The sequence below is a fragment of the Dasypus novemcinctus genome, chromosome 1 (assembly GCF_030445035.2).
Source record: "Dasypus novemcinctus isolate mDasNov1 chromosome 1, mDasNov1.1.hap2, whole genome shotgun sequence".
NCBI classification, from domain to species: domain Eukaryota; kingdom Metazoa; phylum Chordata; class Mammalia; order Cingulata; family Dasypodidae; genus Dasypus; species Dasypus novemcinctus.
In genome coordinates, this window is record NC_080673.1 from 72,752,026 (window position 1) to 72,767,095 (window position 15,070).

At 34.5% G+C, this 15,070-nt stretch overlaps 1 protein-coding gene across 2 annotated transcripts in view; it reads left to right on the plus strand.

Moving 5' to 3' along the window:
* The window catches only part of ANKRD50 (ankyrin repeat domain containing 50), a 57,957-nt gene extending 43,132 nt beyond the window's left edge, over positions 1 to 14,825 (plus strand). For both annotated transcript variants that reach the window (XM_058292977.1, XM_058292981.1), the window contains exons 3-5: positions 1,170 to 1,399; positions 5,834 to 9,384; positions 11,811 to 14,825. In XM_058292977.1, the coding sequence (XP_058148960.1) occupies positions 1,170 to 1,399; positions 5,834 to 9,381 (3,778 nt within the window). In that variant the 3' untranslated portion in view covers positions 9,382 to 9,384; positions 11,811 to 14,825. The remainder of the gene's footprint in view (positions 1 to 1,169; positions 1,400 to 5,833; positions 9,385 to 11,810) is intronic.
* The last annotated feature ends 245 nt before the right edge of the window (positions 14,826 to 15,070 follow it).

A 15,070-nucleotide genomic window follows, 5' to 3' on the forward strand; every position in this document is an offset into this window, starting at 1 on the left:
CCAGAAGAACGCAATGATGGTAGTTTGGACTAGGGTGTTGATGGTAGAAACTGAGGTGGGTTTGAAAGATTATTAGAAAGATTTTGATAGGACATAATGATGAATTAGATCCTGTGTCTATGGTTTCAAAGGATTAAAAAGAGGGATATAGAAAGGATTTTGAAAATAACTGGATGGAATATGTTCTCTTCACTGTTGTGTCCATTCTGTACCTAATTTGTCACATGACACACATCAAGTAAATATTTGTTTAGAATGAATGAGCATTGTTTTAGTTATGAATAAGTTACATCAACTGCAATATATCATCATTTCTTTTTTTGTTTCACATGGGGCAGCTCTCCTTGCAAGGCACTCCTTGTGTGTGGTGTTCTCCTACCCGGGGAATACCTCTTCATGGCATGGCGCTCCTTGCACCCATTATCACTGTGCGTGGGCCAGCTCATTGCATGGGCCAGGAGGCCCTGGGTTTGAACCCTGGACATATGGTAGGCAGACACTCTTAACAAACAACTGCAATATAAATTACATGAATGGGAAATGCATTATTCAATAGAACAAAACATGATTTTATTTTAAAATTTTTTAAATAAAATTTTAAAATAAAATTTCAAAATATATCAAATGAGACCTAGACCATAGTTTATCCTTGTACAATCCTTTAAAAATTGTGTTTGATAAGCTAGTATAAAGTACAGTTTTGTAAGAGAAATGATGATGATAAAGCACTTTTAAATTCTGAGAAACCCCTGATATAATGACAGAAAATGTGGGACTCAAAGTGTTCTTTTTTTTTCAGCAATGCATTTTACCGTTGTTCATTTTTAAGTGTGTTCATTTTGCAAATAAACAATTTAGTTTTTTATCATTGGCTCACAAAATCAGGAAAGAATATTGAAACCAAATTTCCTCTGAGTTCTCACTGCCTTTCTTCATACTTACACTGAGCTATTAATATACAATAACATATATTTTATTTGAAAAATGTCATTATTAGAAATGTGAACTATTTGGGATCAGTATTCTTCTTAAAGTAAGGAATTGAAACTTGTGCATTTTATTCTAAAATCTTAATTTTTTCTTAGACTATCAATAATTATTAATATTAATGTTTAAATAATAAATCTTAACATCATAGCATTTAAAATGCTTGTATGGATATTTTACAGGTGTGTTCTGCTCCCTCTTTTGGGAATGAAGCCTCCTCAGCAAAGCCTTTATCTACTTGTTGATTCTGTTGATGAAGGGTGTAACATCACTGAAGGTGAACAAACATCTACCAGCTTATCTGGGACTGTTGCAGAGCTTTTAGCTGGTCACCATGAGTTCTTTCCACCATGGCTATTGCTTCTCTGTTCCGCCCGAAAACAGAGTAAGGCTGTTACTAAAATGTTTACAGGTAAGCATAATTACATACTGCCATCCACAAATGCTAGTATATGTGCTTCTTTCTTAGAGGAAAGCAAACAGTTGAAAATCTGGTTGTTGCTTTTGTCCTATCAGCTGTTCTGAACTTTACCTTTTACATTTATTGATTATATTAATATAAAAACAAACCGTAGAATGGTTTTAAACTTTTTCAAGATTCTTTTTTTCTAACCTCTTTCATAAAGGTTAGTCATGCCATATTAGCTACTATTAATCCATATCTGTGGGACTACATTTATTAAGCTGCTGTATCATGATTAGCTTTTGATATTTCCTCCAACTAGACAGAGCATTCTAAGAGTTGCAAATATGCCATTTTTAATCTATGCCAGTTACTCTAAGGCATTTTTCTTGGTGCGAAGGATAGAATCAATAGCCCTTTTGGATATCTCTTGAACTATACCCCTTCTTATCCATTTCTGATGCATTAGAGAAGTGTCCATATATAATATAAAAGCATAGGGTTTTTTTTTTTTTTTTAATTCTTTTCCTATACTACTATAATAACGCTGTTACTCTGCCTGGGTTGTGTAAAGCACTCTTCTTTGTGCTGTGGGAAATGAAAGGAATGTGATACAAGGACCTCAAACAGGGACATGAACATGCTTGCACCTTTCTCCTTGTCTACATTTGCTAAAGGTTTAAAGTATAAAGCTAAACTTGAAATTGCTAGATTATAGAGTATGTATATTTTGAACTTAATTTTGTCGATTGGTCTCTCATATGATGGAAATAATTTATTTTCCTACCAACAAGGTTTAAGATTTCCCATTTTTCTGTATTCTTATCAGTCAACATTTATTTTCAAATCTGTTTTATTTTTTCTGCTTTAGGGCCTTTCTACCTGATGTTCCCTCTGATTGGAATGCTCTTCTGAGTGCCTTAAAATCTATCATTTAGATCTCTACTCAAATATCAGTCTTACACAGAGGCTTTTTATTTTTTCTATTCTATTTCTATTTTTGCTTCCCCGACTACCTAATCACACACACTCTTTATCTTGTCTTATTTTCTTCATATGTCTCGTATTTAAAATTATTTATATTTGTTTACTTACTCATCTGTCTTCTTCACTAAAATAGAGCCTCCATGAAGATACAAACTTTGCTTGTCTTATCCTCTGCTATAGCCTCCCATCATATAAAACCCAGCTTAGAACAAAGCTGTCATTCAATTATTTGCTAAAGATCGAATATATTAATTTTATTTTCTTTCCACCATGTCTTGGTAGAAAAGCATTGGTATCAGAAGGAACCAGATTATGGTCAGATACCTTACCCTACTCTTTCTCCTGAAATGTTAGCAATTTATAAAAAATTCTGCACTGTGTATTTGACCACCTCTTTAATGATGGTAGTTTTCTAGATTTGAAATTTTGGAGCAAAAATTTTAAAATATTTTAAAGTTATTAATATGTATTGTTAAATTGCTTTCCTGAAGGTATATTATATTCCTACCTGAGAATGTTGTTTCTCTATACTTCACCAATATGGAATTGTATTTTTTTAATCTTTGCCAATTTGATTTGTCAAAAATTGTATCTATTTTTTATTTGTTCTTCCTTTTTACTAAACTCTTTACCCCTTATGGTTATTTCATCAATTTGTCTTTTTTTTCCCCTGCGAGTTACTGCTTTCTGACCTTTACATATTTAGAAAGTTTTAGTGATTTTCTTACTGATATTTATGAAATCTTTATATATTAAAGCCTTATTGCATAGTCTGTTATTCTTTGCAGCTATTTTCCTCAGCTTCTTTTAATTGTAATAATTCTTTGAAGTCTATTGATATAATCTAATGTATTGTCCTTTATTATTATGTATTTGTCTCTTTTAAAAAAATATTTTATACATCTAGGATTTATTTTACTAAATGGTGTGAAATAAGGTTCTAACTTGGCTCTAACTTATAAAACCACAGATTTTCTCAGCACTTTTTATTGACTCCCATTACTTGAGTTGGTGATGCTTTTATCATATATTAAGTTTAGGTCTCTATGTATATTTGTATCTCTCTGTGTTATTGATCTATTTCTAAATAACCTGTCTTTTATTACTAAGTACTATGTATAGACAGAAACCCCTGGATGTCATGTGCTCTAGACACAGACCACCCCATTTGTAGTATACATGACCTTAGGCAAGATACCTAGCTTCTCAACTTCTCTTAGTGCCCCTGTTCCCTCATCTGTAAAATAGGGGTAATGAGAGTACCTATCTCATAGGATTTTTGAAGATTAAAAGAGATAATGAATATAAACTATTGAGGCAGTGCCTGGAAGAAAGTAAGCATGAGTTGGGTTTTGGTAAAAGGGTAATATTAGGTGCATAACATGAGTTGGGAAGTGTTTTCTTCTATTTTACTTTTTGAAAGTATTTGTTTAGCCTTATTATTCCTTCCTTAAATGTTTGATAGATTTAACTAGAGAAACTATCTGAGTTTGGTGTTTTCTTAGTGGGATATATGCAAATTTGTTATTTCTTCCTATGCCATTCTTAGTAGGCTGTGTTTTTCAATAGTTTATTTCATCCAAGTAATTCAAGCTTAGTATCACAAAACTGAGTTTATCAACTTTTTCTATGAACTTATTTATCTTTCAGGTGTCTCTTTTTTTCATCCTGTTAGCCATTCAGAAATGAACATCAGCTTTGAACCCTTCTTTCTTTCCAACTCTGCATTCACTAAACCCTATACAATCTCGCTCTCATTAATAGTTCCTAAATCCATTCTTTATTTTTACTTTTGTTGCTGTCACTGCCACAATTGTTCCGACCCTTAGTGATTCTCATCTAGACCATCGCAGCCTTTTAAAAGATTTTGCCTTTAGTCTTGACTCATTCCAGTCCCTCCTCTTTAGTGATGTTAGAATGGTCTATCAGTATCATGTTATGGTCTATCTGATCATGTTATTGCCTTGGTCAAAATTCTTCACTCAGTTCTCATTGAAAAATAAAAGTCTCATCTCTCACACAGTACCTGCACATGTGTGTGTGTGTGTATATACATATATATATATATTTGTTTTATTCAGTGTACTGATGCAAAATTCCAGAAATTGGTTGGTTTTTATAAAGAGTATTTATTTGGGGTAGGAGCTTACAGATACCAGGTTATAAAGCATAAGTTACTTCCCTCACAAAAGTCTATTTTCACGTGTTGGAGCAAGATAGTTGCCGATGTCTGCGAGGATTAGGCTTCTTAGGTCCCTCTTTTCCCAGGGTTTGCTTCTTTCCAGGGATAGGGTTCCTTTCTTCCTGGGGTTCCAGCTTAAGGCTTCAGCATCAAACTCCAACATCAAAAACCCTCAACTTTGTCCTTTGCCATGTTTTTTATCTGTGAGTCCCCACCCTTTAGTGGGTGGGGACTCAATGCCCTACTGGCCCAAGAGGTTTACATAATTAATCAAGTAAACCTATGAATCCAATATAATCTAATATGCCCAGAGGAGAAGATCAGTTTACAAACATAATTCAATATTTCTTTTTGAAATTCATCAGTAATATCAAACTGCTACAGAGTGTATTGCTCAGTATAAGTTGACCATCACTAATCTTTGTTGAATTTCTAGAAATATTCCTCTTTAAGATCATTCACTCTGAAGTTTTTTCCTTCTTTAAGATGAACACACAATTGTCTCATAAAATCATGTCATCTCCCTTCTGAAAATGAAATTACATTTTCCTTTAAAGAACTTGAAATCAGTGTCAAATAGCTATAACTAATATATATTCTAGGTTGCCTTGAATTTTACTGTTGCTTTATTTTTACAATACTGAATTTTTATTAACATATTTTGACTAAGTTCCTTCTTAAATGGTCCAGGCTATTTATTGAGAATCTGAAATTATTTTAATTATTTTAATTTGATAGCATATAAAATAATAGTTTAAAGGCAGTGATAGGTGATGTGCTAATTGAATGCAAATATTAAATACCATAATTAAGACTAGTATATCTTCAAGTGTATGGATCAAAGTATATAAATTATTCATATGAAAAATGCAAGCATGGAAAAACAAACCCATTTGTTATATCTTGTACAACTTGCATAACTTTTTTTCCTAATAACCTGGTAGTTCAGGAGATTCTAACAAGGTACCTTTATGGATTTTTAAGACCTAGTGCTTAGTATGTCTTATGATTGAAATTGAAAGGAAATTGAAGCTGAGCCGCTAAAAGAATAATAGTTAAATGTGTAGATAAGAAAATGAAATACTTCATCTGCCACCAATTTTTTTTTAGCAGAAGAAAAATAAAGCTTTTGATTTATGTCCCAATAGGTATTAATTGATTTGTTTATTAGCAGTTTTCTTTTATTCCTAAAAATCAAGACATTCTCTTTGAATATATGGCATCTTCTGTAATCATTTCCAACTGATGACTTTTTTTTTTGGTCTCTTTTCTAGGTTTTCGAAAAATAAGTTTAGATGACCTTCGGAAAGCATATATTGTCAAGGATGTTCAACAGTACATTCTTCATCGTTTAGACCAAGAAGAAGCTTTGCGACAACATCTGACAAAAGAAACTGCAGAAATGTTAAATCAACTGCATATTAAAAGCAGTGGATGCTTTCTTTATCTTGAACGGGTTCTAGATGGAGTAGTAGAAAATTTTATTATGTTAAGAGAGATTCGTGACATCCCAGGAACTCTAAATGGTCTATATCTGTGGTTATGTCAAAGACTTTTTGTAAGAAAACAGTTTGCAAAGGTTCAGCCTATTTTGAATGTTATTCTTGCAGCCTGCCGACCTTTGACCATAACGGAATTATACCATGCAGTATGGACCAAAAATATGTCATTAACCTTGGAAGACTTTCAACGCAAACTAGATGTCCTCTCCAAACTTCTTGTTGATGGGCTAGGAAACACTAAAATACTGTTTCACTATAGCTTTGCAGAATGGCTTCTAGATGTGAAACACTGCACTCAGAAATATTTATGTAATGCAGCAGAAGGACACAGAATGTTGGCTATGAGTTATACCTGTCAAGCCAAGAATTTAACTCCATTGGAAGCACAAGAATTTGCATTGCACTTAATTAATTCAAACTTACAATTAGATACAGCTGAGTTAGCTCTGTGGATGATATGGAATGGTACACCTGTTAGAGACTCTCTGTCTACTTTAATACCCAAGGAACAAGAAGTACTACAGCTGTTGGTTAAAGCTGGTGCTCATGTTAACAGTGAAGATGATCGCACATCATGCATAGTCAGACAAGCCTTAGAAAGAGAGGATTCCATTCGGACATTATTAGATAATGGAGCTTCAGTGAATCAGTGTGATTCAAATGGAAGAACATTATTAGCTAATGCTGCATACAGTGGCAATCTTGATGTAGTGAATTTACTTGTCTCTAGGGGAGCAGATTTAGAGATAGAAGATGCTCATGGACATACACCACTCACCCTAGCTGCTAGACAAGGACATACCAAGGTGGTTAATTGTTTAATTGGGTGTGGATCAAATATTAATCATACTGATCAAGATGGTTGGACAGCATTAAGATCTGCTGCTTGGGGTGGCCATACTGAGGTAGTTTCTGCACTGCTTTATGCTGGCGTAAAAGTGGATTGTGCAGATGCTGATAGCCGAACAGCTTTGAGAGCAGCAGCATGGGGAGGACATGAAGATATTGTACTGAATTTGCTACAACATGGTGCTGAAGTCAACAAAGCTGATAATGAAGGTAGAACTGCTTTGATAGCAGCAGCATATATGGGGCACAGAGAAATTGTGGAGCACCTCTTGGACCATGGAGCAGAAGTAAATCATGAGGATGTTGATGGCAGGACCGCACTCTCTGTGGCTGCACTTTGTGTACCTGCAAGTAAAGGGCATGCATCCGTCGTTAGCCTTTTAATCGATCGAGGTGCTGAAGTAGATCATTGTGATAAGGATGGCATGACTCCACTGCTAGTAGCTGCCTATGAAGGACATGTTGATGTGGTTGACTTGCTTCTAGAGGGGGGTGCAGATGTAGATCACACAGATAACAATGGTCGTACACCCCTTTTAGCAGCAGCTTCAATGGGTCATGCTTCAGTTGTAAACACACTTTTGTTTTGGGGTGCAGCTGTGGATAGTATTGATAGTGAAGGTAGAACAGTCCTCAGCATAGCTTCAGCCCAAGGAAATGTTGAGGTGGTACGTACTCTACTAGATAGAGGATTAGATGAAAATCACAGGGATGATGCTGGATGGACACCTTTGCACATGGCAGCTTTTGAAGGTCATAGACTAATATGTGAAGCACTTATTGAACAAGGTGCTAGAACAAATGAGATTGATAATGATGGACGGATACCCTTCATATTAGCTTCACAAGAGGGTCATTATGATTGTGTTCAAATATTACTGGAAAATAAATCCAACATTGATCAAAGGGGTTATGATGGAAGAAATGCACTGCGGGTTGCTGCGTTAGAAGGACACAGGGATATTGTTGAGTTACTTTTTAGCCATGGAACTGATGTTAACTATAAAGATGCTGATGGTAGGCCCACACTTTATATTTTGGCCTTAGAAAACCAACTTACAATGGCTGAATATTTTTTAGAAAATGGTGCAAATGTAGAAGCAAGTGATGCTGAAGGAAGAACAGCACTTCATGTTTCCTGCTGGCAAGGTCATTTGGAAATGGTGCAAGTTCTGATAACCTACCATGCTGATATCAATGCTGCAGACAATGAAAAGCGATCTGCTTTGCAATCTGCAGCCTGGCAGGGCCATGTAAAAGTGGTTCAGCTTCTGATTGAGCATGGGGCCATAGTTGACCATACATGTAATCAAGGTGCAACTGCACTATGCATTGCAGCCCAGGAAGGGCACATTGATGTTGTGCAGGTTTTATTAGAGCATGGTGCTGACCCAAACCATGCTGATCAATTTGGACGCACTGCTATGCGTGTTGCAGCCAAAAATGGACATTCTCAAATAATTAAATTATTAGAAAAATACGGTGCATCTAGTTTGAATGGTTGTTCCCCATCTCCTGTTCACACAATGGAACAAAAACCTCTACAATCCGTGTCTTCAAAAATGCAATCATTAACCATTAAATCAAATAGCTCTGGCAGTACTGGTGGAGGGGATATGCAGCCTTCATTGCGTGGTTTACCTAATGGGCCAGCTCATGCATTCAGTTCTCCTTCAGAATCTCCAGATTCTACAGTTGATCGTCAGAAGTCATCATTGTCAAATAATTCCTTGAAAAGCTCAAAAAATTCATCTTTGAGAACTACTTCATCTACAGCAACAGCTCAAACAGTGCCAATTGATAGCTTTCATAACTTGTCATTTACAGAACAAATTCAGCAGCATTCATTGCCACGCAGTAGAAGTCGACAGTCAATTGTTTCCCCATCTTCCACAACACAGTCCTTAGGACAGAGTCATAATTCACCAAGTAGTGAATTTGAATGGAGTCAAGTAAAGCCCAGTTTGAAGTCAACAAAAGCAAATAAAGGGGGGAAATCAGAAAATTCCAGCAAATCTGGGTCTGCTGGGAAAAAAGCTAAGCAAAGTAATTCTTCACAGCCAAAGGTTTTAGAATATGAAATGACCCAGTTTGACAAAAGAGGACCCATAGTCAAATCTGGGACTAGTGCACCACCTATGCAAATGCCAGTAGAATCTCAGTGCAAAATTATGATACCTTCAACTCAGCAGGAAATTGGTCGGACACAACAGCAGTTTCTTATTCACCAACAAAGTGGAGAACAGAAGAAGAGAAATGGGATAATGACAAATCCAAATTACCATCTTCAAAGCAACCAGGTTTTTCTTGGTAGAGTTTCAGTCCCACGAACAATACAAGATAGAGGGCATCAAGAAGTGTTAGAAGGGTATCCTTCCTCCGAGACAGAATTAAGCCTTAAACAAGCTCTAAAGCTTCAGATTGAAGGTTCTGACCCTAGCTTCAACTATAAAAAGGAAACACCATTATAAAAGGTAAAATTTCATCAATATCAAGAATAAAATATTAGAAGTGTCGTTCCCTCTCCTTGAAATGCCCTTTTCCATAATATTCACAAAGCCAATGCCCTCACATTATACTCTAGTCAAACGCCATCATCTCAGCAAACCTTCCCTGTCACCCTTTTAAAGTTTGTAATTTCCCACCTCTATCGTTCCTTTTTCCTCTTTCCTGCATTATTTTATCCAAAGCATTTATTATTTACATACTTTATACATTTTTCTCCCATTTTTTAAAATAAAATTTTATTAAAATATATCATTCATACATGAACATACATAAACAATAAGTGTATAATAAAAAACTTGTCTATCATCATCAGGGCTCCCATACACCACCACCACCTTTCACTGTGAAACATTTCTTAAAAACTATGAAAGAGCATGGTTAAAATATTACCACTATAGCCCGTATCTTACTTTGCTGTATTTTTCCCCCAACCCACCCGATTATTAGAGTTATATATTTGTTATAGTTCATCAGATAACATTCTCATATTCTGTTAACCACAGTCCATCTTCCTCCACAGGATTCCCTGTGTTACGTAGTCCCGTACTTTGTCTAGTCCATTCAACATGTACATTCAGTGGCTCTCATTTTTATCACAGAGTTCTGCTGTCATCACCTGTCAATTTTAGAATGTTTTCTTTACTCCAAAAGGAAAAATCTCATACTCCCTTATACCCCCCTATTGTTGTCCCTTAGAATTGATATCTTCTCTGCCATTGCTGCAGAAGTATTACAGCATTACTGTTAACTATTACCCATAAGTCACACCAGTTGTAATCATACTTGATACGTTTTGCTTATTTTTATTATTGTCTTCCCCAACTAAAATGGAAGTTTGCTGTTGTGTATTTCACGTATTTGGAATACTGGTTGGACCTATAGTATTTTCTCAGTACAAATTTATTGAATATATGAATGAATGAATGTACTCTTCATGGATTCCAGATTAAGAACTCCTTTTCATACAATCGTTTTTCCCACCTAAAATACTTCATGGTATCAGAGAGAGAGAGGCTTTCTCTAATTTATCTTCTCAGTTTGATTAAAATAATATATGTAGCACTTAGTACATGTTAATTTCCTTTGTATTTATGGGAATTCAAAGATTTAATCAGCAGAAGGTGATTTTTATTATGACAGGTCTCTTTTAATAATCTTCCAAGTAGTGTTTTCACACATCATGAATACTCCTATTCATGGTAAATGAATAGATGTATCAGGCGGATGTGTAATTAAAGCTTGCTTTTTTTTTTTCAGGAGGTACCAGGGACTAAACCCAGGACCTCGTGCATGGAAAGCAGGTGCTCAAACTACCAAGCTCCACCCGCTCCCCTCATTATTTTTTTTTTTAAGATTTATTTTTATTTATTCCCCCCTTGCCACGTGCTTGCTGTCTGCTTTCTGTGTTCATTCACTGCATGTTCTTCTGTGTCTGCTTGTCTCCCTTTGTTGCATCATCTTGCTGCACTAGCTCTCTACAGTCACGGGCCGTCAGCTCTCCACAGGCGCAGGCCAGCCTGCCTTCACAAGGAGGCCCTGGGAAGCAAACCCAGTGCCTCCCATATGGTAGATGGGAGCCACATTCGTTTCTTCCCTCATTATATTTTGATAAAAGAATGAATTGTTTAAATTTTTTAAAAGTCATACTTACTAAAAAATTTTTTTTCTTCTCTCCATCACAAAGAATGCAGTATTATATAGAGTAAGTTAGTGGGAAAGGTACATAATTTTTAAATCATGGATACTTTTACAGAGGTATGTTTACCATAATGGAGATATACCCATAAAAGTTGATTAGGAATCTCTGCTAAGTTATACTGCAAGTATGCCTATCCTACTTTGCTTAACCATTTTTCTTCCTCTAACAAAATTTCATTCTTTTCATAGACTGTAAACTGTAGTCTCTCATTTTGCTTCTTCTGTCTTTGGGAATATACTTGAAGGGTGGTTTAAGTGAAAGTTACTACAAATAAATCCACCATGTCTTCTAATAAAAAATGCCCTTCAATGTGAATCTCTGGAAAACCAGTCAAATCTCATTCAAAAATAATTTGTATAAAGTGATTATTTATTCATTCTCCAGTGTAGTTTATTAAAGAATATTTAGTTCTGATAGTAGTTCCCTCCAGCTCTCATGCTATCTTATATAAAGGCAAGGCATAAATATATTTTAAACAGTAAAGCACATGAATTAAGGTAAACATTTTGTGGAAGCTTTCAAAGTGACATGAGTTATATAATCTAATAGGTAAGTCTGTGTTGTACTTTCTATAATGTGTATATATACAAAATATATTTTATGTATTATACAAAATCTTAAAATATATATAATTAATATAGAATAATGTAGAAATTAATTCTCTCTTTTTTTTTTTTTTTTAACTTGCATTAGTTTCCTATTCTGTGAAACAGAACACATTGTGATTGGAGTGGTTCTTCAGCTACTGGATGAAAACAAAATGCCTGTTGTTTTGCTGGAAAAACAAAATGAAGAATGTGATATCTGCAGTACAGTTACCTTAATTACTGTAATGTGCCTAGATAGTAAGGCTGCCTTCTCAATGTTAACCCCTTCTGCTTAAAAACTTGATTTTGTGTGCTTTGTACTCAATACATAAAGATAAGCACTTTTAAAAATGCAGATGTATACTGCGGTTCCCTAAGAAAAGCTGAAAAATTTTTGATTAAAGTATTTTAAGTTAAGATTTGAGAAATGTGCATGTGCCATGGTCAAATATATATGAAAAGGCAGTGTTCCTTGTATTTATTTTTTTCTCTTTGTGGCAAAAGAAACTTAGGCATACTGTTTTACTCATATTTGCATTGTAGTGTATGGCCTGTTTCTTGTATCTTTAAAATATTGCTTAATAAAATAAATCTTGCAACTGTTTTATGTTCACTACACCTTCAGCATTGGATAAAAATATATTTCTATATAATTGCCACATTGAGGTGAAAACGATGTTTATTGACAGGTTTCATTTTAATAATTTCTTCTATTTTAGGGAACTGCTCTAAGTTTAAATCTGAATTTTCCCAGTAGAATCCTTATTGCTGGCTAAAAGTGTCCCAAACAAAACAGAATATAGGCAGAACAAAATTCTATTTCATCCTCTACGGTATGCAATTTCACCTTCCATTCACTTGTCATTCCACGTCCAAGAAAACAGACTTATAGTCCTGAGGCATGAAAATTCTCAGGGACAAATCCATGCCTTAGTTGCATGTATGTGCAGAGGGAGATGAACCTGTCTTCCCTGAGGGTAGATTTTTGATCCCTGAACAATTCATTGACTACCTTTATCTTGTCCTGCCAGTTAAATAGAATATAATTTACCAGGACAAATTGTAATGCTGGCTTTCCTCCCAGCTGTTTATATTTTGTAAATCATTGTATGACCAAAATAGCCCCTACTCGAGACCAATTACATCAATTTTAATGGTTTAGTTGGAAAATATTCCTGATGAATTTACTATGTGCTGTTCTTCACAGATGACACCTTTAGATCAGTCATAGCACACGTATTTTTTAGTATTACTTGATAAATAATAGTGATGGATTTGCACTTTTCTATCCATAAACTTTTTCCAGTTTCTTTGGACACATGCATTCAGGGTAGCTGCATGCTAGGGTTATGGGTAAAGTCTGTGAGTAAGGAAAGCAAAGTTGTCTAGTTCAACTGAGCATGTGATCCACAGCTTTGACCTCTCCTGAGTAGTACTCTACACCAAAGGAGCTAGCTTAATTGGGTTGGTGTGGGTATGTCTGGAGAGGTTAGCATAATTGTTTAGAAACCATGTTTTTAAGGGTGGTCTTTGAATAAATCCTGTTAATGTTAAAAAAAAAAACAACCAGAAATTCTATTCTTTCCATGCACTGTTGATAAGGAGGACTGAGGAAAGAATTTGGAGATTCAGCACAAAACCTTTGCTACTTCTGGGAAGATTTTTAGAATATATGACCTAGAACCAGAGGTCAATAATGTCATCTTCATATATGAAGGACACATATGGTGCATTATTCACAGAAATAGAAATGTGTAATTGGTTGTGAAAATATTTCACTTGAATCTTTTTATAAGGCTTTTGGTTTTGCTTTTGTTTTTTAATGTCAGCAAAATTCATTTTGTTTATGTCATTAAGAATAGAAGATAAGTTGATAAGTTCTATCAATATTAAAGTGACATGGCAATATTGATAACGTGAATGTGAATGTTCCAAGTATTGAATTCTTGTCCCTATGGGACATTTATTAAATACACTTAATAGGATTCTTGCAAAGTAGCCTTAAGTGTGTTAATGATCCTATTGATAAGTATGAACACATCCTATTATTAGAACCACCTTTAGTCACATCTCAAATACAGTACATTTACAATACTGTAGAAGATGAAGCTCTAGTTTCTTCTTAGGTGAATTTTTCTGTAGAAAAAAGAAAGCTGCCATTTTTTCTATTAACTTTGAATTATTGGAATTGTATTTATTTTATTTTATTGTTTGTTACAAAAATGCACCTTGTAGCCAAAGGGCAAAGATAAGGCTCATTACATAAGGGATTTATGTTTTTCAAGGAACTGAATGTGTTTTCATATCCATACTGCATACACTTGAAACAGTTGGTAGGAAGAGAATCTGTTGGAAAAAATGATTTTCAAAAGTAAGAATTCCTCTGGATGTTTTTATATAAATTATATTTGGGAATAGGACATAAAATCCTTTCAGTTAAGATAAGGATGATGAGGGTGTCAGAGATGCCTTGTTTTACTAATGTGTTTCTGTGAGAGATTTAGTGCCATCACTGAAAATGGCTTCTGTTCTAGTAAGAAAAGTAAATATTGTCCTCTAAATATAAAACTCCTAAATGGCTATTTTTGAAATTGAAATATTTGAATATCGTAAATCAGCTGTTGCCACTTCACAACTATAATACCATGCGCTTTTGACATTCTTATAACATTCCATCTGTGCTTATTCCCCAAGAGGCATAAGTTGATAATAAGGGAGAGTAATGAAACATAAAAATTTGAATATTTGTAGAAAAGTTTTCTGAAGGAAAATTGACCAGAAAACAAAATGCAGCAAAGTCTTTTGTTTCTAGATCCCTACCCTCACCTGAATATACACCAAAAATAGTTCACTACTTAAAAATACGGAAATACTTTTCTCATTATTGTTTTGGTTATGCAAATGTATGTTTTGCTTAATGTTCACCTTTTACACTTTGCAGCAAATGTAGTTGCAGACAAATGCTTTCCTTTAATTTTCCCTTGGTTTGTGGTATGTAAATAGTCTAAAATGTACATTGAATTTCACATTGTAAAAGTTTTATTTTATTCCTTGTATTATATTAAGCAAAAAATCCTATGTATATGAAAGTGCATAATAAATATATTTGCTTTACAGAGGATATCTTGTTTTAATTTTATTCTTGAACCAGTAGGCCATGCATGAAATGCTCACCTTTGTTTTTAAGTTAGTTGTTTTGTTACTCTAAATAAATACTAATCAAATGTTTTGAAACATTTTACAAAGAAAAAAATATATATAAAAACATCCAAAGGAAGGTGAAAAACCAAAAAGATTTAGCTTTTATATCTTTTTTAGGCTTCTTTGAGGACTTGGTGTTCCTTTTTTTCCCCCTGAGTGATAGAT